The 25,097-nt window shown below is 40.9% G+C and overlaps 1 protein-coding gene across 3 annotated transcripts in view; it reads right to left on the reverse strand.

Moving 5' to 3' along the window:
- Positions 1–25,097, reverse strand: part of myo5b (myosin VB) — an 89,245-nt gene that overhangs the window by 2,858 nt on the left and 61,290 nt on the right. The window contains exons 16-34 of one of the 3 annotated variants that reach the window (XM_036528398.1): positions 24,948–25,045; positions 22,997–23,083; positions 21,307–21,418; positions 20,272–20,483; positions 19,702–19,858; positions 18,965–19,204; positions 17,974–18,210; positions 16,433–16,526; positions 14,666–14,805; positions 14,082–14,201; positions 13,329–13,463; positions 10,705–10,773; positions 8,538–8,774; positions 6,849–6,943; positions 5,500–5,577; positions 1,959–2,157; positions 1,557–1,650; positions 1,301–1,447; positions 996–1,147 (exon numbers count right to left, since the gene is read on the reverse strand). In XM_036528398.1, the coding sequence (XP_036384291.1) occupies positions 996–1,147; positions 1,301–1,447; positions 1,557–1,650; positions 1,959–2,157; positions 5,500–5,577; positions 6,849–6,943; positions 8,538–8,774; positions 10,705–10,773; positions 13,329–13,463; positions 14,082–14,201; positions 14,666–14,805; positions 16,433–16,526; positions 17,974–18,210; positions 18,965–19,204; positions 19,702–19,858; positions 20,272–20,483; positions 21,307–21,418; positions 22,997–23,083; positions 24,948–25,045 (2,703 nt within the window). Of the gene's footprint in view, positions 1–995; positions 1,148–1,300; positions 1,448–1,556; positions 1,651–1,958; positions 2,158–5,499; positions 5,578–6,848; positions 6,947–8,537; positions 8,775–10,704; positions 10,774–13,328; positions 13,464–14,081; positions 14,202–14,665; positions 14,806–16,432; positions 16,527–17,973; positions 18,211–18,964; positions 19,205–19,701; positions 19,859–20,271; positions 20,484–21,306; positions 21,419–22,996; positions 23,084–24,947; positions 25,046–25,097 lie in introns of all 3 variants that reach the window. The other 2 variants (XM_036528397.1, XM_036528395.1) reach the window with 2 other exon arrangements.

Below are 25,097 nucleotides of genomic sequence, written 5' to 3' on the forward strand. Positions count from 1 at the left end.
GAAAAAGAATGCCAGATGCAGGATAGTACCCTGTTCTCAGTGGAAAATCTCTGCTCTGACTTAACAGGTGACAGGGAGACAGAATGCAGAGCTGGCAATGATAGGCTCAGTTCTGCATGATGATCGTGTCTGTTCCGCTATGTTAGCTCTCTCTGACAGGTCTTGGCAACAGGAGGGACAGAAAAATGATACATTCATTTTCAGTAGGGCAGAGAACAGGACCAGGGTAAAGAGAACTTCAAAGTGGAATAAAGTATTCTTTGTAGATTACATATAAATTTGCAATGCTTGATGTTTATAGCATAAACAAGAGCGCAAATAACATGCATTGCAAGTTGTGCTACAGCAGAATCAGCAAGCCTTCTCTAAACCTCTTTTAGGCATAGAAACTGATATTACTGCTGGGTTCTTGCTACTGTGCTAAATTTATTAAAGCAGCAGATAATGAAAATGTGTCAAACATTTAACACCCGCTAGAAACAATGTACTTTTTCCAAATCACGTCACGTATTACAGCCAGTCTAACTGAGCATGTATCATATGATTAAGACATGCTGTGTACTTTGTCACCACTGAAAACCTGATATTGTTCTGCCTCTGCTCACACTAACAGCTAACCCCATGTCATTCTTTGCTCATTCATCTGTCATTTTTTGATGGTGGCCAGTTACATCATGAGGCCTTTTGCTCTGTCTGTCTTCTGCTAACAGCACTGTATGCTTACTTAATCAAATGCTGACTCCGTTTTCTGTGTAACAAATCTGTATTTTTTCTCTATCATCATTTAGGAACAAAATCTTTAATATAATGGGTATCGCTGAAAAATGCTCCTGTAAAAAGAAGGTTTACTCATTTTGATGCTCCATTCTCTCTTTTAATAACCCATTTTTTCAATGATTTGGTATAAAGGTGCACTGGTGCAGAAACGGTGTACAGGTTTGTGCATGGATGCACAAGCACGCATAAGAATTTGGCAGTGCATTTGCAATCCATACCTTGAGGACTTTCTTGATGGAGTTGATTGTAGAGGTGAGCAGTGAGTGCACCTTCTGGTCGTCATTGATGTAATCTGCATGACGGATGCACATGAACAAGATGTAGGCTGGAAGGCAGGGCACCGTCGCTGACACAGTGTGGGGTTTCATGTCTGAGGGAGGGAGAGAAGGGGACAAAAAGTTCAGATTGTGGCATCAATTTGCCAAGCTACATGCTCAGCAAGGTATTCCACTGAAGACAATACAATCAAATATATCAAAGGATCCCAAATGTTTGAAATTGGCGTACCACTCTTCATACTGACCTGTGATGAGGGTCTTGACCAGCAGAGCTTCGTCCTCCTTGCAGTATTCCAGCATTCCCTCAAAGTCCTTCTCCTTGCGCTGGACAGTCACCTGGCGACTCAGCTCAGGTCGAGCCCTGGTTGGCTGCACTGCTGCCGCCTGGGACACTGTGGATGTGCAGACAACACTGTCACTGAGCATGTCCCCGGGGGCATCAGCTCATCTCCTGGCTCAACTGTTTGCTCTGGCATACTGCAGAAGGTCTCCGTCTCATACCTTCTAGTTCCTGCACTTTCTTCATGTAGATCCTTAGCTGCTTCTTCAGTTTCTTCTCATTCTTCTCCAGCTTCTCCACCAGCTCTTTCAGGTCCTACAAAAACACACATCTTGAAGGCTGGGTGATGCCACTGCATATTGGTCAAAGTTACAAAGTTATTGGTCAAACTGAACCATCCAGAAATGCTCTCACGGTTTAGCACCTTAGTACATAACAGTTGGTGCAAATAATATGTACTTTAAAAAGGCTGCTTGAGATCTAAAATCGTGCTTCTCATTATCACCTTGCTTTCATTTATTTCTATCCTTTCCTCAGTCTCTTCCCTCTTTTCTAGACTTTCTTCTTCCTCCCTTTTCTCCCTCCCTTCCATTCAGCCATCCCTCCATCCTAGGATCTCTCACCAGATTCTCGTTGGTGAGCCGTGTGATCTCCTGCTGGATGCTGAACTCCACCTGGGCATCAGGGGAGAGTGCCAGCGTGTGGTTGAGCAATTCCTGCTTCCTCTCAATGTCGTCCTTTAGGAGCTCAATCTGCGTCCGCAAGGCCTCCAGCTCATCCTCGTGCTGTCGGGACTGCGACTGCAACTGTGCCTCTAACAGCCTTGAGGAGCAGAAGAGAGGGTTACACAGGAGATATGCAGAGAGGCTGAAGCTCAAGGCTAAGGTCTACCCGGCTCCTAAGTGTCACAACACTCATGTATGAATGGATGCAGTGGCAAATACCTTTCTCTAGGTTGGAAAAATACCCCTCATTTTCACTTCAGTTTGAAAATGGTATGCAGGTACGACACCAGTATAGAAAGTCACGTTGAGCAAAACCTAACCATGTTTACACTGAAGTAGTGAGAATCAAAACTTGTCAAATGTAATTAATTCAATCAATACTTAAGCTTTAGTTACACACAAAGTGCTATTGGGAATTCCAAATTTTAAAGCGACCCCCTGGAGCCACAGCGGCCCCAGATTTGGAGTGAGAACAAAAGGGTTAGGCAGTGCTCAATGCTGCTAACAGGGGGGGGGCAGGTTGGAGTCACCTGATTTGGATAGGAATGGAGATGGAGGTACTCCAGGAAGTCACAGCATGCCAACATAACTGAATTTGCCAAATGACATGCAGTTGTTCACGTTATCAAATGCAAGAACACAAACAATTCTACGAATTACTTATTTATTTAATTACTTATTTCTTTTAAGCACGTCTAAACCTTTATTTTCAGAACAGAAAAGGCTCAACTGGTTATTAATTTAAAAAGGGTCTGATCTAGGTCATAGAAATGCATTGTATTCATTCAAAGTTTTGTCAAGGGACATCCAAAATCCAGTTACAACGTAATTGAAATAAGAAACGCATTTGCTCAGACATAATTGAAAAACAAAAATAATATTTATTTTTCAGATAAAATGCATGGCTGCTCATCTCCTCTGGCAGAATGCAATAAATTTAGCATTCATTACAGATAAGAAATAAGTGTAGTAATATAATGGATAAACTGAAGTATGCAAATGGTTCAGCAATATATTAAAGGCATTTCCATCAATAAACATATGGTCAAAAGATAAAATGTTACTGCTTCTTTCCTATGTTTCATGCAGACCCTAGTGGATTCTTAAGACAATTATTTTGATTATTTTTCATATTCCTGTGTGATGTTTTGCACCTATGTTCTGTAAAGCTGGATCCAAATTAAAAACCTGTGGTTTTCAGTACAACAGCATGCCATATTGTATGTGAAAGAATGGCATTTCTGCTAGTTTTCTTTTGTAGTTTTTCCCCATTGTTTTATCTAAACATTTCTCCATTAAGGGCATCCTCTTTTCCGGGACAATGTCTCTGCTTCTCTGCATAAGGATTTGGCAGGAGAGATAAATGACACATAAATAACAGACACAGAGAGTGAAGGAGTCATAGAAAATGAGAGGGTAGGAGATGGAGAAGAAGGCCTTGGTATAACAAAGAGTGGCCCTGAGGGACATGACAGAGCATGACTGACATTTGGGATTTTTTTATGCTCACCAATCATTAGTCAATACAATTGCTGTTTGGCATTGGACTTGGCCATGCTGTCTATATGCAGACAGTCTATCCAGTTACGTGGCTCCAACAATACAAATAATGACAGCAGCTTGAACTGACTAAATAAATGATCTTGGATATTATGAAACACTGGTTTCCAGGATACTTCTATGGCGTAAATGGAGTAAATAAGTGAATGGTATGGACGGGAATAGGAGAGCTTACGGAAGTTACAACATACATCTTACAGTACAGTACTTTAATATCATGTCATATATAATACAATGCCCCTATATATAAATTGCAAAGGTATTTAAGTTCAAACAGACCAGTGCCTTTGAAAACAAGATGGCAACTTTAGCAATAACATATCACTAAGTGATGGTAACTCAGACAACTCACACTGCCTGAGATGTGTTAGCTGAAGTTTGAAATTAGTATAAAAAGGCAACTTGTTTGAGTTGAGTGGAGGTACAGACATTTCAGGCGCAGTTATGACAAGCTCACAAATATTAGCTCGCTATTAGATTAGTTGATGATATCCATTCGTAACACAATAAAAATCTATTTTGATTAGCTGTTCACAGTGTTGCTTAAACTAAGTAAGGCATTGTTGGAAAAATAAATAATTTAACACTATATAATTATATACAGATCAGAAAAAAACCTATAATCGGATATAACTGATTACACTCAGAGGGATTCCTAGAGATATTAAAAGGCCAAAAATGTAACATTAAGCAAGTCGATAAGTGGGCTAATCTAAAAAATGCTCCTGTAATGCCACATCAGGTGCAATCATTACCAACAGAAATTGTGTGATAATACATGTATACATATAGTACACATACAGTACACACACACACACACACACACACACGTGTATATTTGTATATTCATATTTATACACACAAATATACTTTCATATATAATCTTAAAACAGTGTTGAACTAACTATTTTCTCTAGAAAAATAAGATCTGGAAAAACAAGCTTTGAGCTGATCACACAGCACTTAAAATCACACAGTGAAGAAATGTGTTGTAATGGCTTTCTCAAAAACTAGGAGGAAACACAAATCACATAGCACAGTGATCTTAAAGGTTCTAGATTAGGGATCAGTGGGAGAGACAGAGAGCTAAAATCCAGACTTTCACTCCTGCTTCTATTTCCAAATTAGATTAGATTAGATTAGATTCAACCTTATTGTCATTGTGCAGCATACAGGTACAGAGCCAATGAAATACAGTTGGCATCTAACCAGAAGTGCAAAAAGCATACATAAATAGCAATGGTAAGTATGGTATGTATGTACACAGTGCAAGACATGATAAACCACCAGTGTTTACTTCCACAATTCACTTATATCATATTCCACTTTTTTAACAGAGGTGTATTACTCCAGCCTATAGGTTGAAAGTAGAAATGAATGACCCTTTCAGTTGCTAAATCAACATAAAATTAGACTCAATGGTTTTCAAACATCTCCATACTTGTATGAATAAATGAAATGTTTTTTCCCCTCTTGGCTACCTTTATATGGCTACCTTAAAACATCCCCACTGGTGTACAAGCCATTACAAGTAGTTACATTTTTAATGTGGGACTTGTTAACAGTCTTCCTGAGGCCAGAGGTGTTAATTACTCTCTAATTATCTGGTACACCTGTGGTCATGTTTGAGTTACAGTAGATATACGAAGGTTGCCAACAGAATATCACAATTTCCTTGATGAAGGCAGCATTCTTTGACTCTTCATCCTGAACTTTATTAAGAAAAACACTGAACGAGGAACTTTTGTGAATGCCGTTTCTGAAATTCTGATTTTATTTAGCTGCCACATATATTTTTAGGTTGCAATTAGCGTAGGAGTGGAAGTTTGGTCTGGATCGAGAGAAAAAACGGCAGAAGGAAGAAAAGAGAAGCGACAACCTGGCAACTTGCTTTAACCCCTGGTAAGCCAGCCCGAGCTCTCCATCTTCATTTAAATAACCCCAGTCCTGTGCCCTGCTGTGGTCCGCGGGACAGAGAGAGGCAAGTATAAGCACGATGAAGAGAGAGAACAGAGAGGAGAGAACACAGCAAGATAGGTCAGTTGCATTAGAGAGAAGCTGCTAGAAAACAGGAAAGGTCCTGAGAAATTCTGGGTGAAGATCCATTGCTGAACTGTAGAGTCAAGTCCTCCCACCTGGAGGTTTGAGCCAAAACCAGTAAAATCATGGTTACTGAGCCCCCGAACACAAACCTATACAACGACGCATCAACGGAATGCCATTAGACTCATTTCTGAGCTTTTACTTTGTCTTTTACTTGTTTAAGAAACTATTTTCTTGTTGGGTTCATCATTGCTCTGCCGGCCTCCCCAGGGCAGTTTCTGCTCTTAGACACGTGAGGACATTTACCCTCCTTCTCTTACAGTTTTCTTGAGGGAAAGATGCTCGTTATTTTGTCATTGAAACTCATATCTCCGTTTATCTGTCCAGTCCTTTTATCATAACCTAGAAGGCGGTGTTGAGTGCCCTCAATTACAGTTTGCCCCGTTGACACCACAGAGGAAGACTGTGCCTCAGCTTTCCATCTCTGCCCAGCAAACAGAAAATGAGAAACAGGAAAAAAAGCAACGGAATAAAAGCAGGAATAAAAAATGAGTTTTATCATAAAGACAGATCGCTGTGTGACCGGTTCATAGGATACACCAATTTCTTTCCTTGTTGGTAATCTCTGACTCACCTCCTGCCTGTCACTCACCGCTGGGCCATAAGAGCGCCGGTAACAGTGACACTGAAGGCCATGAATTTAGATGGCCTCTCTGGACACATCGCAGTGTCTGCCACCATAACTGTCTGATCAACACGGGGCTCATTTCCTCCCGTACATGTCATCTGTCTGATCAGGGTAATGGGAAGATTTTCACAAAACTACAATCCACTATTTCCATGAAAAATAAAAGCACACATCAGAGGGAACCAGACTGATCTCCTCTTCGGTTGCTAAGCTGCCTTTAAGAGATCAGAGGGTGGTCAAAAAGTCATTTCCCTTTCATTTAGAATTGATCTTGCGGTAATCTGCACTTGACAGCTCCCTAAACAACATATTCTGCTTACCGTTCTCAAACACCAGAATGGACCTTGAGGTCAGTCTGTCCTTGTAGGCCTCTGGATGAGAGATACTACCCTCCCCAGAGACAGCAGTGAAAGTGAAAGAAAGTCCACAGGACAGTGAGAGAGGGAGGCATGGAGTTTTACCATGGAGTTCACCACGTTCCTAGTGTTTTCACTTACTTCTTAGATTCGCACACTCCATGGTATGCCTGCAGGGCCTCATCCTTGTCCATGTGCTTGTTGCTGTTGGTCCACTCTGGTACACTATTGGTCTCCTGCTGAGAACAGAATGCATAATGGTCAGGGAGAGAGAGAAAGACATCAAACAGGTAGGGTAAGGCATGGAGATGGTTTTCTCTGGTTTAAACATTTTACACAACCCCATGACAGCATTAGAAACATAGAAACTGCTGCGTCACTCATTCAGCAAGGATCCCTTTTATGGTAGACATCGATGTCCTATTTTTTCAAGTGGGGATACACGTGAGTGCAAATGAAATGATGTCAGAGTGGTGACACACTCAAGACTGTGAATGCATCCACGTGTTTAACTCTCACACTGAAACGGTTCAGCAAATAAGTAAATACTGACAATAAAACTAAAAACATCTCAAGAAGCTGAATGTTATGCATAGAGAAAATGAACTGTTTTGCCTCCAAACAAAAGTAGTTTTACCTCCAATAACATTTCACTGCCAGTGCTTCATACAAATTGAGTTTACAGCACCAGATGTTTACAGCCACCAATATGCACCACCTCACTTTGGGGTACTTAGGATATGAATTACTGATACAATAAATCAACATTTCAGTTCCAACCTCAATAAATGCAAACAATATTGCAAAAAAACAACCTATTCATCATGTGAATGTACCGTGTCAACGAATTGTCCTTCCAACTCACTGAACAATAAAATCATTCATATAATTCAAGACATGGTATCCCAGGACATTTCAGACAATGTGGCCCAACTGCCACAGAAAAGGAGTGATCCACCCTAGAACTGTGTTACAGCTACAATCAGGAGTGGCCACTGGAATTAAAATCTGCAGCCTTTTCAATATATTGCCACTTTGTTTTGATTACAAACTGCTTTCTAGAAATCCCCAGATGCCAGAGCCAACTTTTTTTGCACCTGAACTTCGCAAATGCCATGGACTGTATTTGAAACAAGCATCTTCCTCTGCATAAACTAGCAAAATGCTGCTATACTCCAGGAGCTACAGCCTTCTTCAGGTGTGACATATATTTTTAAACAAATAAGATGAACAACGTACTTGTAATACAAACTGCATGTGTATAACCACAAAATATCTCCATTTGCCACCTCTGTCCCAACAGACCTCTATAAAGAACTGGGCTATCCCACAATTTGTCTGAACCCCACAAAATGAATCATATTCTCCAAAATTCACAGATTCTTCCTACAGCAATTTCTGTTGTTGGCGTCTTCAATCCATCAACATCAAGCATTAAATCCTCTAAAGCCTGAAGCCTTTCATGCATGAAAGTTTGAGATCAGAATGTAAAGGAAGCAAACAGAGCCAGGAGCAAATAGATTGCATGAAAATTGGATTTGCAGAGTATTAAATTCACACTGTATAATTAGAGCTGGGTGCTTTACAATTTCAACTTTTAAAAATCAACATCTGCTGTATCTGTATCTAACCTGTGGTGGCACTGTTCCCTCCTGAGTAAATCCTTAAAATCTGACACATTTAAACTCCAAATCTGAGTGTCACACTATATATTCTTTACAGGAGATTCTAATATGAGGAAAAAAAATTTAAACTATGAATCAAGTCTGAACTGGTAAGCATTTGAGACATTTGAAACAGTTTGTTAGTGATCCTGACATGGTGACTTACAATGTGATTGTCCGTATCCTTCTGCTGGGCTGAGCTGACAATCTGGGTCCGAAGGATCAGGACCTCCTCCTTACGCACTTCCAGCTCCTCATTGGCTGCCTTGAGCTGGTTGAGCAGCAAGTTGTAACTATCCTGTAGCTCATTGGTGCTGCTCTGAGAGGCATGGTCTGCCACCGCTTTCCTCAGCTCATTCAGGTCATTCTTGAGCTTCTTGTTCTCAGACTCCAGCTCTTGCCTCTGTGCAAAAATGAGAGCAGGGGGAAGTGAGAAAAACGCAAAGCAGAACTGGGAGATCACTTAGATGTGTTTGTCTCTGCCACAGGTAATTAAGTCCTTCAAAATGTGCTTACTGGCAACCATAAGGCAGCCAAACTCATATGTAACCTACAATCACACTTACAAAGGAAATCCCAACAGAAATGAAACATGAAGCACAGAACCCTCAATTCTTTGAGGAAAAAAAGATATAGCAATACATGCAGAACAGCTAGAACATTGAACTTTTCATGATCACTGGCTCAGATTTAACCTTGTGGTCTTTGTAAAGATATGATCTATGAATGGTTTACAATACAAGTAAGAAAGATACTCAAAGAAATTAATGCAAGAATGCTGTGTAAGATTAAGATTTTAAACAAGGTAAAATATATGGCCCCTTTTTCATTCTGTGACCCTACAACAAACAATTAGTATCAAAGTATTGTGTCTGTATCTCGCACAACATTTCCCCTTCAAATATTCTGTGTCAATTTTGAACAAAATTTAGAATTTTACCAAAGGCATCAACACCCTGATCATTTATCACATACATTTACAATACTAGTTCTTGTAATTCATAAAGATTACACAGTGTATCTTTTAGAGAGGCCAGAATAGCTTTACAGAATACTTAGTAATAGATCCATTGTAGAGAAGACTGTCCTGGATTCATCAAGCTAACTCCTCTTGCTATGAGTTTCCATAGTTTTGAGCAGACTGTTTCAAAAGGTTTTTCCAGTTGCCATGCGGATGTCTTTTGAACAGTATCAACCACTTCCTCAAATGTGAATGGCTCATACCTAAGGTGTGACACTTGGCTGACTGAAGGATTTTTGCAAATAGAGAATAACTCATGGACTAGAAAAATGCAAAGGGTAGGAATAGGGAAACATATTTACTACATCACAACCAAGTTAAACTGCAGCAAACATAAATAAATTGATGTCATAATGTTCAAATCGACTAGAAGAATTTGAAATGGCTGGCTAATGAACAAAGGCAGAAAGTTTTGAACCACTTGTGTCAGCACCATCCAGATATACATTTCAATATCTTTTACCCTGTCTTTTCTCACTAAGCACTGATGTCTGCCCATTAACTCTTGAAGGAATCACACTGTCAGTCATCAAGCTTTGACACAAGTTAATGACTGACAAGTACTGTGATAACTTATCACTGAAGCTGAGGTGACGAAATCGCTTTTCATCAAAGCATATTCTGGCAAGATAAAACAGACATTAAACACATTGTACTGGCTCCAGCTTGAGGAACACCAGAGCCTACAGAAGGATTCAAATTTCTGAGACTTGTATTAAATTGTCATGCAGTTTGCATCAGCCTGACAAAAAGATTAAGTTAATACTGAAGGACACAGTTGATAGCAAAGCACTCATTTTTAGTATTGGCAGAAGACAGATATGTTTATTACATGTATATCCTATTGTTCTTTTTACATTTACCTAAAGCTACCTAAAAAATATATCTTTGCAAAAGTGTTATGAATCTGTCAGCATTTTCTCGCCATTTTCCAAGCGTAGACATAGTTGGATTTCACTTTACTTTGGTAAGCATCTCTACATATAAACAAAGTGACACCCCCTCCCTTCGACCCCGCCCGCAACCCCCCCCCCCCCCCCCCTCCCCAGTGAACAGTACATGTCTGCAAGGAACCAATCGCCAACTGTCCTCACTGAAATTTCCCCTTGCCCACAGCACCGGTGGAGTTCCATAGAGGACCACCACCACTCTTTCTCCAAAATAAGACATGGCCCAACAGTGAGTGGCTTCCCCTTCACAATGCCACTCACCCACAGCTTCACCGGCAGGATGGCTAGCAGCACCATGCAGGCCAGGGTACAAAAGAAATCAAAGAACACAAGCACAGACATACTGTCCGTGAGATCTGTACCTTGAGACTGTTGTAGGCAGAGTCTGCACTGTAGTCCTGCTCCGACGTGGAACCTTTGTTCTCAGCACCCTGAAAGATAACACAGCAAACACAGTCTGACCTTCATTGATAACGAAGAGCATATCTAAGATATGTATCAATAACCAATTCCTGGAATTGCCACACAACACGTGGTTCTGTGAATGTCCATCTATTGATCTGGATCACAATTAGGAAAATTAGAAAATGGCTTGTTTTCCAATTTGGATTTTTGTCAAATCAGACAACAAAAACCACACATCCCCCTTTTAAATAAAGGATCACATGCATAATCAAATGCATTTAGGGTTGTTATCCCATGCTTTAACACTAAGGAAGGTATAGAAATGATCTGAGATATTGTGCAAAATGGCTTGACACATTCATATATTGCAACCAACATCCTTTATCAAGTTAATTTATCTTGAACAGTAAAGCAACTAAAACAATACAATTAACAGGTGTTGATTATTTTTCTAAACCTGCTGTTGTTTGTGCCACTTTGAAGTTCTCCAAATCTATATATTAGGTTAGCCTATATTATTACTAATGTGACTGCTACATTACATATACCAAAATGTATTGCATGGTATATTGGTATATTTACTTTTCCCACAGTTGTTTGGGTTATTTAATGTACTTTTCAACATGTATTGTATTGTCATTGTTATTTACTGTGGGTCATTGTTATATATTACCATAAAAACTGCATATTATGGTACTGGCAATTCCATTTTACAGCATAATAAACCATACAAGCTGCACTGGGAAAAAAGCATCTGCATAATTAATGTGTGAAATATTATTACCAATAAACCACAGACCACTGAAGCCAAAAAGGCAAATGCATTTTTAGAGCACTGTAGATTGGAAAGCATTCCCTATTGGACACTCACTAACAGCCACCAGAACTATAGTGTAGGCTTCCAACATGAATTCTGCCATGAATAACGCTGAACCAGGTAAAGACAAGAAAGGTGAAAACATAAGAACAACAGATGGTAAACACAAAGATCCAGAAGAACTTGAGAATTTGGATTTGTTTGTGTTTCGTTTCCAGGGTACAACATTAAGTTCTAAACAAATTTTTAATGAAATGAATATGAAATTTTCACGACTAAATATGGTTCAATGCTACAGAAGAGAAGTGCAGATTTGGTTACTCAGCCCCTTCAAACAGAAATATGTCTATAATGGAATTTAAAATCTCCACTGGTAGTTCCACACTCAACACTACCTGAGAATCATGAGACACAAGCAGTACAGCACCACCTCCTGGAACACATTGGAAGTTGACCAGCGTCAACATTTGTCCCTAATAAACCAAATAGTATGCCATCAATGGATGTTGACATTGTATGGCCTCCGTCTTCACATTTGGAAAAAAATGAAACAGCTCAAAAAACTTTAAAACATACTTCCAAAATACACATTTATACACCGGCTACATAATGACCTGCTGGAACCAGTGAAAGCATTTCCTCAAAACCGCGAACACTCTTTTTTTCCCCCTCTTAGGACAAAATTTTCAGAATTTCACAAAAGAATTTATAGCAAACCCCCTAAAAATATCTGAGGGGGTAGTGTACAATACAACAACCCACAGAAGTACGAAGTATGATGGAGAGATGACAATGATAATTGTTTATCAGCTGCTAACTGAACAACTATACAGACTGTAAAGATGGTTTTTGTAGTCATATTATTGTTTTTGTATGAGCATGAAAGCAAATTTTCCTCCATCTGCTGAATGTTGCTTGCAGGTGGGAGTGTTATTCTCTACATCTCTAAAAATAACAAATGCATTACAAACTTTCCTATTTGCTTTCTCTTCTGCGTGTAATTCTAGCTAAAAATGTTTTCACATGTTCTTATCTCACCAACAACTCAAAGCCAACAGAAAAAACCTGATCTAACCAGGCTTGGCACTATGGAGGTGCTTAGGGGTGCATTGCACCCCCAGACAGACCTCAGTGCACCCCCAGTGGCCTTTAGAAGTATTATACTTTCTGGAAGCCAGAGTGTGTGCATTATGAAAACAGGGCATATTAATACTTAACTATCTCCACATTTAGAAGCTTTCTCTCTCCTTCATCCAAGGGGAATTTCTTTGCCGTCAATACATTTATTCCAGTAATTTTCATTTTTAAAGATGCCCTTCACTTTCTGAATTTTTTATTGTGATGAATTTTAGACAGAAAAATAGAACTCAGTCAAAGCTTGGAGTAGCTATAGAGCAACATTAACATTTGATGAAACAGTGACTAGGATTGGTATGTTTGCAAACCATGAATACATGACATGGAAAACTAAGGTAAAAGCACAGTGGTCTTGGGGGATAATTACAAGTGGGCATGATATTTCATTACAGTAAGCAGTGCTTAGGGGTGAGAGAGAGAGACGCATGGGCACTCAAGAAAGTTGATACAGAGTTACAGTGAGCTCAACACAGAAAAATGGGATGACAGATGGAGGGAGGAAATGTGGGACTCTGAGAAATGACACACACAACAAGAGTGGCCAAGAGAAGAGAGAAATGAGGAAAGGTCAAATGAGCACTGAAGAACTGGGAACGGTTAGAATCTAGCAGCCAGATGGATGCCCACCTTGCGCTTGACCAGTTCCTCCATCTTGTCCAAATTGGTCTGCAGCCTCCTCCGCTCCTGTTCCAGCTCCCTAACACGCTTCTGCAACTTCATGAACAAACTAATGTCCATCGCTGCCTTCTCCAGACCCATCTCCTGTGATCACAGGACAGTGCCCGTCAGCACCATTCGTAAACATTCAAAGAATGAGATCTCTCACAAGGGGAAACCCTCCAGCAAGATTGGGGAATAGGAGCAGAACATACCACCTGTTAGGGGTGTAACGATGCACCGATGTGTACTGGCACATTGATACAAAAGCAACAATCCAGCTGTATTGATGTTGCATATGAAAATGGATCTGTACCCCTTATTTTAGTTTGTTTCAGTTGTTTTTTCATATTAGCGAAGCACTTTGGATGAAACCAGAGAACTTGCAACAATTCTGGTTATCTTGTCACAGAGTCTTATTTCAATGGCATTTACTGAACTAATGTTTACATATTTTACTTTTCTGTCATGTCATTGTTTAAGTATCAATGTTGTTATTAAGCCAGAGGTTTACACCCATACCACTGGTGAAGCCCTGTCTTTTGACTTCAAAATATGATTTCAGAGTAGAACAGTACAGTGATATCACCTGAAATCAATGTGTACTGTGGTGGTTATGTTCAACAAGTTCAGTGGACATTGGGCATTGGTTCACTGAAACTGGAGATCAGAGACACTGAGGGTAGGATGAGATCAAAAAAGATCAGCTGGGGTTGGACTCACCTCCACTTGCTGGATGGAGTCCTCAGTGTCGCCGACCTCAGATGTGGAGATGGAGGGGTAGTTGGAGTCCGACTCCAGGCTGCTCTGGTTTGAGGGGTTTCTCCTGTGGCCAGGCTGGAACTAACATAAAGAGAGAGACAGGTGTCCTTTATCCAGGTAACTTACAGAGCTTAAGCAATTAAAGTGCATAATACAAAGAGCAAATAAGAATGTACTCTTCAAGTTTACAACTACTACAAAGGCAGTGAAGGGCTATCATATGCACAGAAATCATCTCTCAGGTTAACTGAAATATAAATTAGTTCATAATAACTAGTTGATGGCTATCAGTACTAAAAAGGCAGAGATGTGCTTTCAGAATTAGTTCAACCACCTGAAAAGAGGCAGATGCAACTCCACCCTTTTTCCCTTTCCATTCCCCTCTCCTCCCTCTTCCTTGCCTGCCTCCTTTACTTCCCTCCAGACCCCATAAGCATTTCGTTTCTCCTTCACCTCCTTCTTCCATAGACCTTCATATCTGTATTATTCCAAGTTCCCTTTTCATCTCCATCATCTCTCTCCCCCCCCGTCCTCATGTCTCTCACCTTGGCCAGGGAAACCTCCTCCTGCAAGTTGTCATATCTCTGCTCCAGTCTGGAGAACTCCTTCACCAGGTTCTGGTAGCGTTGTCTCTCCTCGTCAAGCTCCACCTGCAGATGTGCCTCCTTTTCACTGCTCTCTTGGTCTGGGGAATGGACACAGACACAATATCAGGCAAGACGTTCAGTAACTGAGCCCTCACCAAACACCATTCCTTTATTAATGCACCACAAACAAGAATGCTAATGATTACAGCATGGTGCTTATGATCTTTCAGAAGAGAACACAAGCTTTAACTTTGTCTTATCACTCTGACATCCCCATCTTCACTTATTCCTGGCAGTTTCATCACACTCAGTGTGTCAGCTTCAGTGCTGCTGCTCCGGATCCTACAGTCTGTAGGGATTGTATATGACTCAGCATTAACACAGATTTACAAGGTTACTTCAGATTTACTATGGGAAACCAACCCCCTAATGACTTGCTGAAATGTTATTTGCATCCATGCAGTATATTACTTTTATATGCTGTAATGTGCAGTGTCCTAGCAGTATCTCTTCCTCTCACTGCGAGAAAATCTCTACCCACTATTACTGAGGTGGGGGCGGGGGGCTTAACTAAATTATACCAATACAATAAGGACCAGAGCAGCACTGTGCCACAGTAATATTAATGTCTTTAATTCACTTTTTAATATTTTCAAGCATTCCTTTGCTCTGTTTGAGACTTGATGACTGATGACACTCTCATGCCTAAGAGCTCTCCTGGTTCTGTTGCACACTGCCACTCAGCGACAGGGTCCCCGTTGTGTCATGGATCAGTACAGGATCCAGGCCTGGCTGTAGCCTGTTCTGGGCTCGATCTGTTTGTAATGTGCTTTATTCCTCACTAACTCTCTTCAGGTAGGCGTAGCTTGGGACCCCTGACAGCACCTGTGATTCCCAGCAGGCTGTAGAGGGCGGCTATTTTGGCAGTGGTTCATTCTCATTACCTACTCACAGTTGTCATCATAAGAAAGGACAGATAATGGCCATTTTTCTCCACATGGGAGGAGAAACATCACTCTTTGTAAATGCTGAGTGTGCAGCCTTAGGCTCAGGGGTGTCATGACAGGGGGATCAGAGGAAATAACAAGGAACAGCAAACATAAGCTGCAGCCGAATGTCTGCTCTCACTGTGTCATGTGGGTGACTGATTTTTCTCTTAAAATGCATATTGATGCATAACAAACAAATCCTCTCTAAATCTGAGCTCTAATCCCAGAAGAAACAAACAATATACCCTATAGGATTACTAATAAGAACACCAAGATGTATTGGAAAAGGGATTTTTCCAGAGAAACATCCAACATTCCAGGAACACTAAAATAAACAGTGAACACTGGACCATTATGGCACTGAACAAATGTAATAATGCAAATCTGAAGCAAAATCCTCTTGAGGCAAGCCCAAATGGTTTGAGAGTTCGATCCAACAGGTATACTCACTAATTTCCCTGTGTGGAGCTGTGGGAAACAAAGGCTGTCCTCACAGAACCACCTGAGAGCTGTACTCTCCCATTCCTCTACACTCAGCTCCACTGAAACCTAATGCTCTTCCAACCTCACATGGCCTGCTTCTGCAGACAAACCCTTCTTGTGTGTGAAAACGACATGATACCTGCCCTTGGGGGTAACCTAGGCCATATTCACTTGATCAAGTTGGGAACAATACAGATGCATGCGGATGATGGGAGGCATCTCCAAAACTAGAACCGAGGAATGAAACGCTCACCTTCCGTGCTTCTTGACTGGTTGAGGATCCTCTGGTTCATCTCCTCCTTCTCCTCTTTCAGCAAAGAGTTCTCTTTCTCCAGCTCCTCAACCCTCTGAGCAGGAAAGGAACACATAAAACACAGCAATTATCAGTTTGAGTTCAGGCATATAAGGCCCTCCAAATTCAAGACAGCTGCTGAGAAAACCTTTAGTAAACCCCCAAATGAGACAAACTGAATTTTGGATACCTTAACAGCACACACACAACCCAAATATGTTCAGCTATGCAGCTGTTATAGGTGTCTGTCTGCAGATATCCATGACTTCTCTGTGTGAACCTGTTTCACTGGGGCAAAGAGGAGTCTGTTATCTACATCCAACTGTGCAAGCTCAGATTTCTGTCAGGGCCAGTCTACCTCCTCTGTATGGAGGTACAGCCCTGGGCAGAGGGGTGGGGTGAGGGGGAGAGGGGTGTTGAATATCTACCCCCTTTGTGTGAGAAACAGCAACCATCCCCTCCTAATTCACACATCAATGGCCAGGCTAGATTCTTGGCTGGATGGTAATCAGATTCAACAAATAAAACAATGCTACCAATACATTAAATACAAAATAAATAATTTTAAAGTAAATTAAAATCAACTTAATCATGTAAGGGTGGGGTTTTGAGTTTGGTGAGAACCTGGTGACAAAGCAAATCCATTTCATGTCTGTGCAGTGTTGTAAAACTTCCAGGGAGTTCCCTGAAGACTCAGGTGTTTAGCATTCTGAACAAGGGGAGGTGTTGCTAGCGGCTTCTTTTACAGTTTCTTGGAGTCTGAGAAGAGTGGCTCTGCTTCTCTGATGGGATCCAGACAAAAATGTTTTATTCATCCCAACAGATGCTCTCAGAGAAGCAACACTATTTGGCACTCAGAGTTTGTGGCAATTTGAATAAAACATCAAAACAGTAGAAAACAACAACCACAACTTTTAATCATATGAATCAGCAACTGTCCTGAGCTGTACCTCATGGTGCATGTTGTCACATCCTATAATAATAAACACATGGAAGGGCCTCTGAGATCAGAATGACTTCCACCTCCTCATCATACCAAGGACTAAAATCAAATCTGAAACTCTGAAATGTGAAACCTCCAACCAAGCAACTTCAAAAATGTCCAGCGCCCCCTTGTGATCAAAACTGCTTCAGTGATACTTGAGCAGATCTGAACCAAAACTCCTGCAGTAGCTATGGGATTACACTGCACATTTATTATGTACATTTACCCTTGTGCTCCTATTTTATGATTTTGCATCCTCTGTATATCATTGCTATACAGATGAGATCTTCAAATGCATTTTGGGGCAAATATGCCTCTCTAATCCTCAAGATCCAGACTGACTGTCAACTTGGGCAGGAATGTTTGCCATTTTAAACCCAGAAAAACCCATACATGAAACCCTCTCCAAACAATGTGCCAGGGTCAAGTACATGGGATGGAATGGACACATGCAAAAAGTCTTGCCATTATGTCAGGAATTGTACGTTCTCGGCCTTATGATAACACGTCATCTCACCTGCTCCAGGTCCTCCTTCTCATTGCTGTGCTCCTCTTCAAGCCTCTTTCTCAGGGTGTGTGCCTCCTGCAGCTCCACCCTTAGCCTCTCCAGCTCCTCCTGCAGGGAGTTCAGCTGACTGCCGTCGCCCTGGCGACTGCGAAGCTGATCGAGCTCTTTCTGCAGCTTGTTCACCTCTGCGCCTAAAGTGGTGTTGGCAGCTGACAGCTGCTCATTCTGACTCTTATACTCCTTGTTCTGTGAAAAATAAATGTAACATTTAAATTTCACATCAACTAAGCACAGTAAAGGTACAAATTCACTCCTCAATCAGCTATGCCAAAAAGGTTGGTAATATGCAAGTAAGGCACACATGACAAGCAATCCATAAAAAACTGTCAATTTTCATTGTTTCTTTGATTAGTCTGTAAATTAACAGACTCTACCTACCTACCAAGTTAGTGACATAGCTAGCTAGATGAGGTGGCAACGCAACCCTATTCATCACTTAATACCAAATCTGAGTAAATGGCTAGGTACCTAGTCATGCTTTTCTGATGACTTATTGATTACTTCTCACAAGAAACTTCTTACAAGTTTGATGCTTGTTAATAGTGAATCTACCTTTAGCTTGACAGTTTTAGCTTTCGCAATTTAACAGAATGTAGGTCCCAGTGGTAATTACATTACAAGTTTTATTTCCTGCCACTCACACACCTTTAGCCCTGACACATACCTAAATCAATTTGCTAACTGGGCTTGAACCTGGAGATTTAGCGGCAAACAACTTTAGCTGATTAATCATCAAACTAGCTGAAAAATTAAAAATTCTCATTGTGTCATGGCACATATTATGCATAATTATAGAACACATAAATCTACAGATATGGCACAACAAAGAAAAGAAAGATGAAAAGAAAATCTGATTCAGCACTATAGTCAGTATTGGTGTCAGCCTCAATTCATCATATTGATATAAACACTGATACAGTTAAGAGGCCGAAGACTGTACCTGATCATCCATCTTTCTCTGCAGTTGGACGATCTTGTTCTCCATGCCAATGTTCAGTTTCTTCAGGTGCTCGGCAGACCGTGCCTCGATCTTCAGCTGCTTGAGCTGCCGTTTGGCCTGCAGACGCCGATACGCGCACTGGATCACAATGGCTGCATTTCGGGCCCGTCGGAACTTCTTGCGCTCCATCCAGCCCCGGACTGTCTTCTGGATGATCATGGCCTTGTGATGGAGCAGGAACTGGCCAGAGAAGAAACACAGTCAAGACAGGGAATGACCTGCTGGCCATTTCCAATTCAGTTCATGCAAAGGATATGAACAATGTACCAGGTGCAGAAGGAAGATCAGGAAAGTCAATGAAAGAGTCAATGCTACAGTTTTGCTACAGTTTAATCTGCTTATTCAGATGACAAGTTGCTGCTGGCAATTGAATTTCCCCTTGGAGATCAGTGGGAAGTATTCCTGATCCTAATCAATCACGAGAAGTTTATTATGTGTTTCAATCTAATGCTTGCGTGCCTCATTTCCAAAATGGACAGTGACACAGACAGCAGTGATTTCTGAAAATATTCCCTGCCATTTGTGAGAACCAGTGAAGTATTTCTTTAATAAACAACATCAATTTCACTTGCTCTGAGGTAAATCTGGGTTACAAGGTACCTTCCTTCTTTTTCACTGCTGATTATTGTCATGAGAGAGACATGAGGGAGGGGAAAAAAGCAAAATCTTGACAGTACCTCCTGGTATATCCTGCGTGTGTACATGCCCCGAGTGAAGGCCTGGATTGTTACCACAGCCTGCCGGACCCTTAGATAGGCCTTACGATCTCTGACCATGCGGTACTGCTTCTGACATATGATGGCAGCACGAGTGAGACGGAGCTGCTCCGCCAATCTGTGAGATTAAGAGAGTAAGAAAGTGAGACGGGAGAGAAAAAAAGAGCAAAAGAGAGGAAGACACATATGGAGAGTGAGAGGGAGGAAAAGAGGGAGAGAGTAGGATGACAAATTGAAATAGAGACAGAAAAGAAAAAGCTGTGAACAGACACTACTAATATGCATTAAGCACATCTTAAATGCAGAAATAAAATCCATCTGTCATCATGACATGTCACAGTTAAAATGTTAGTCAAAATACAAAGTAAATGCCTTAAATACTGGGTAATCTTTGTTATAAGTAAACAATACCACTCTACTTTACTCACAAAAGAGTCTGCCAAGACAGAAATACAGCACTGCGTAACTTAACGCACAAGTATCTCTGCAGGCCAGGAAGCGACAAACCTGGTTGTTACCCACTACTCTCACCTGCGAGCCAAGTAACCCCGCCCGTATCTCTGCAGGGTGATGGCGGACTTGCGGATCTTGCGGTACCGGACCCTCTGCAGCCAGCCTCGCACTGTCTTTTGAATTTTGATGCAAGCAGAACGGAACTTGTCAGCACGCAGCTTCTCCAGATATGCCACTTGGCCTGCACGGAAGAAGATCTTGGTTTTCCCAAACTGGAACTTGTCTGGGTCCTGGGAGAGGAGGAGGACCAGGGAGAGAGAGTCATTAGTTTTCAGGTCATGCTCTACTTAATAGCCGTTTTGTGCTAACTGATCACACATGATTTGAGTAGTTTAAAAGACATTTGTAAAAGCCTGAACCTCAATGTTATTTGAATTAATGCACTTCATTTCATTTATAGGAATATACATAACATTTATATCCAGAACTCTCTCAAAAACAATAAAAACCATGTAGTGGGTAAAATATGCAGGGCACAGCAGAGTATATGTAAGCTTGACTGAAGAGCAATTAAATAGAACTATGATCATGCACACACACACACACACACACTTTCCTGTAGTACTGCATCCTGCAGAACAAAATTATAATTAAACATAAGTTATTCATGCTATTTGCCCACATGCATTATGAGATGCTAGCGGCAGACAGGAGATGGAGGAAGCTCTGAAACATAAAAAACAATACACAGAATTCCATAAGGAGTATTCCAGACGAATCATATTTTTGACTTCAGGCCTGGAATTGGTGGGGGAGACAGTATAAACTGTATACATATTGACTTGTTGTAACAGACTGTTACATCATGCAATATAGCACTCATATCCCAGGCTACTGATGCCAGGCTTTTTATTCCACAGATTTAAATATTTAAAGGCTATAATTTATCAGGTATCCTGACAACACATACACATAAATCTGTGATTTTTAAACCTGCACAGCACCCCAGCACCCTGCTTTCATTTTCATCATCCTTTTTGCTTTTGAACTGCAATATTAGGCATGGGCTGAAGTTAAGGTGTGAGTATGGAACTAAGAGGAGATTATGCTCACCTTGATCAAAGTCTCTAGCAGGTTTCTACAGACAACCTTCTTGTCAGCATTGGCCATGTCCTTCTTCTTCATCAGGACGCGGTATCTGCTGAAGAAGTCTGGGTATGTCCACCTGAGGCCAAGAAAACAAACTCACACAGTCAGACTTTACACTGCATCTGCATGCCTACACACCACCAACACCAAAAAACCTATTTGTTATGAACTGTGCCATCAAAGCTATAAATACAAAACTAGGACTGTTTAGAGGGCAGTAATTCTAGAAAAATCTTACCAAAAAAAATGAACATAATCACATACACATGTTAGCGCAGGTAGGGAGGAAAAAAAGAGGTAAAGAGCAGACTTAAATTATCACTATTATATTCAAGGACATTTTCCTTACTTTCCATACACTCTCACTCTCACTCTCACTCTCACTCTCACTCTCACTCTCACTCTCACTCTCACTCTCACTCTCACTCTCACTCTCACTCTCACTCTCACTCTCACTCTCACTCTCACTCTCTCTCTCACTCTCACTCTCACTCTCACTCTCACTCTCTCACTCTCTCTCTCTCTCTCTCTCTCTCTCTCTCTCTCTCTCTCTCTCTCTCTCTCTCTCTCTCTCTCTCTCTCTCTCTCTCTCTCTCTCTCTCTCTCTCTCTCTCTCTCTCTCTCTCTCTCTCTCTCTCTCTCTCTCTAGCTGGTTTCTCCACTGCTTTAGTTCAGTAGGTCCAGATTGGATCTGAGTCATTATAATGAAGAAAAAGACACTGAAGAGAAAATAGGCTTTCATAATGATCTTAAGACCAAGGGGAAAACTGCTCTTTAATAAAATGCATGTCTAAGCAAGGTTATTCATAGAGCAGCAGTGCAAGTGTGCACGCTGCCCTTTTCAAGCTTTTAGTTAACTTTTAAAATATGATTCTTGTCTTCTGAAAACTTGCTGGTAATTTACTCTTCTTTTTGCCTGTGGTGAAACATGTAAGGAGAGTTGCAATTAAATTTTCCTCTGCTTAAGCCAGGAAGCTATCTTAATGAGAGAAAAATAAACACAGACGAAGAGATTTTTTGTGGATTTAGAATGGTCAGTGTAAACATGGTGCTCATCTGTGCTAAGAGAACATCAGTAGGTTTACTTGACTTGATTTAATTATCCACAATGAGTATCTGAAGACTTTAAAATGGATGCCATTAACTCACGGAAATCATGCTACAGTTAGCTTAGCTCTTGTTAGTGTCACAGATGAATTCAGTTTGATCAGTGCCACATGTAGGTTTAGTAAGATGAGTGCCAGCAGAACTGAAGCCAAGCTTGCTTGCTTAGTTCTGGTTTCAGGTGATGTGTGAATAAAAACTGAGACAACACATAAGGGAGAAGGGAACATGCTGCTATTGCTGATAACAACAAACAACTCAAATTAGACTTAAGCCTACACTGAGACCAGGCAGCCCCAACTATCTGTGCAGATGTCAGCATTCTGTATGACGTCATGTAATGCAATCGAAAAGCAACTGTGCCACACCAGGCCAGCCAGCTTTAGCTCCACTTCATACTAGGCTGTTTCGAGCAGTACTGAGTGACAAGGGTAAAAGGTCAGAATGGTCAGAGTGGACTCAGTCAGGTGAGGTCTGGGCCACAGGCCAATATAAAAAAAAAACAAAAAAAAAAAAAAAAGATACACACATAAATAACAGGTGAACTCACCTGGATGGGTATCCAGCCGCACTGATGCGGATTGTCTCTAGTACTCCACATGCGCGTAGTTGTTGTACAGCCCTCCTGGAATCAAACCTGCAGCACAGTAGAACCACCAAAGTAAAACATCTAGGAGCGACTAGTATACTGTGAGACTGGTTTAAAGATACAAAGATACACACACACACACACACACACACACACACACTTACAGAGGGAAAAACAACTGATAAAAAAGGTACATGCACACTTGGGCACACATATGCATGCACACACACACACAAGCGCGTGCACACACACAGTGATACTCGCACGCGGGCGTGCACGTGTGCTCACACACACACAAACACAAACAGACATGTACCTATCCTAAGTTAATTTTAAGTTACAGTACATTGCTGTACCTCCTATTTGTCAACATTTAGTGAAAATATTCAGCGAGTGTCAGTTCAGGTTAATTATGTTAGTATGAGTAAAACCTATGAGAATGGACATAACTGAAAAGACCTCACCAACAGCTTATTAAGCCAAGTACTGTATCAAATTCTGTGCCAAGAGCAAAATGTACAGACAAATATATAAAGCAAAAAGGAAAAAAAAAAATCACATGTAACCAATCAACCTGCAAAAACAGCAACAAATTTTCCAAAAAGGGGTGTTATTAAATACTAAGACATCTGTTTGAACTGAAGTCCCGAACTGACATGAGGTGAAGAGAGGGACCTACAGAAGCACACGTAGCACAAAACGTATCTCAGCCGCCTACCTGATCTTGCTCTTCAAGGCTGAACACATTTTCTCAGAGTTATAGAGAAATACATGTAAGATCTGCTGTCTACAGGGAAGCTGACTGTCTGTGCTCCACTTACAGTCTCCTGTGTGTTCACTAACAAACTTCCCAACATGTGACAGAGGGACATTATTCAATTTACCTCTGATGAAGGGGCTCTTGTTGAAAAGAATGTATGAGAATAAAGATGCAAACAAAACAGCTTCTACAGTTTCAGCAGGAAAATATACAGATATATAAATATAGATTTTGATATTCCTTTTCCACATTTGACGCATTTATTTGATCTCTTGCTCAGTGATTACAATGAATGGGACAAGACAGCTTGATTTCTTTGACTGCAGTGACACAAAAACGCAATAAATCAGACATTTCTTTTTATTTGAACAACACATGTTGATGTTTAGATTGTGCTCGTTTAAATGTCTTGGAGTTACTGTTTTCAGATAAACAATGCCGTCTTGGTTGCTGAGAGGCTCATGTGAGATGAGGAACTGAACAAGAATGTGACTGCGCGAGTTAAAGGAATTCTAAATGTGGGTCAGAGCACATGAGTGTGTGTGTGTGTGTGTGTGTGTGTGTGTGTGAGAGAGAGTGAGAGAAACAAACAGTACTTCACCACATGAAACTCCAACTCTGCAGCAAGAGCACCCACACCATTTAAAGACTTCTTCACATCTTTACCATCATTTGCACACAACTATCATCTCCTAATTGGTTTATGAGAACCAGTGGATTGCCTGCCCACCACAGTGTGTTGCATAAGCCAGTTTAGTTTATAGGTTTCTACATTTGCAAAATGTTTTTAACTTGAACTTGATGCAAAAGAACACTCACTCTTAGACTGAAGTCAGATTTGTGTGATCTTATTTGTGAGACCACATTAAAACATTGGTTTCTTTGTTTCCCATCATACTGAGTTTCCAAAGAAACATAACTAAGGTGCATAGGTCAAATCTGTTACTAACTTTTACGCTCTGGTACAGCTATACTTCCCTTCAAACCTGACACCTCTCATCTTTCTCTAGAAGTTAACTGCTTCTGAAATAACAAATCGATTGACTGCATTTATTCGTTTATCAAAGAGGAAGTTTAAGTGGAAGTTAAACTACACCAAATGAGACATACGAGGACAGACAAACACGCACACACAAACACAGAAGCACTCACGAGAAGGCTTCTTTTTCGTCATTGGGTTTGATGCAGCGCACATAGTGAGGGGTGGTAGCATTCAGAGTCTCCATCAGCAGCTGCAGGGAGCTGCGGAACTAGACAGCCAGACATGCCAATTAACAGACAGACAAACAAATAGGCATGCAT

Source organism: Megalops cyprinoides, chromosome 5 (genome assembly GCF_013368585.1).
Source record: "Megalops cyprinoides isolate fMegCyp1 chromosome 5, fMegCyp1.pri, whole genome shotgun sequence".
NCBI lineage: Eukaryota > Metazoa > Chordata > Actinopteri > Elopiformes > Megalopidae > Megalops > Megalops cyprinoides.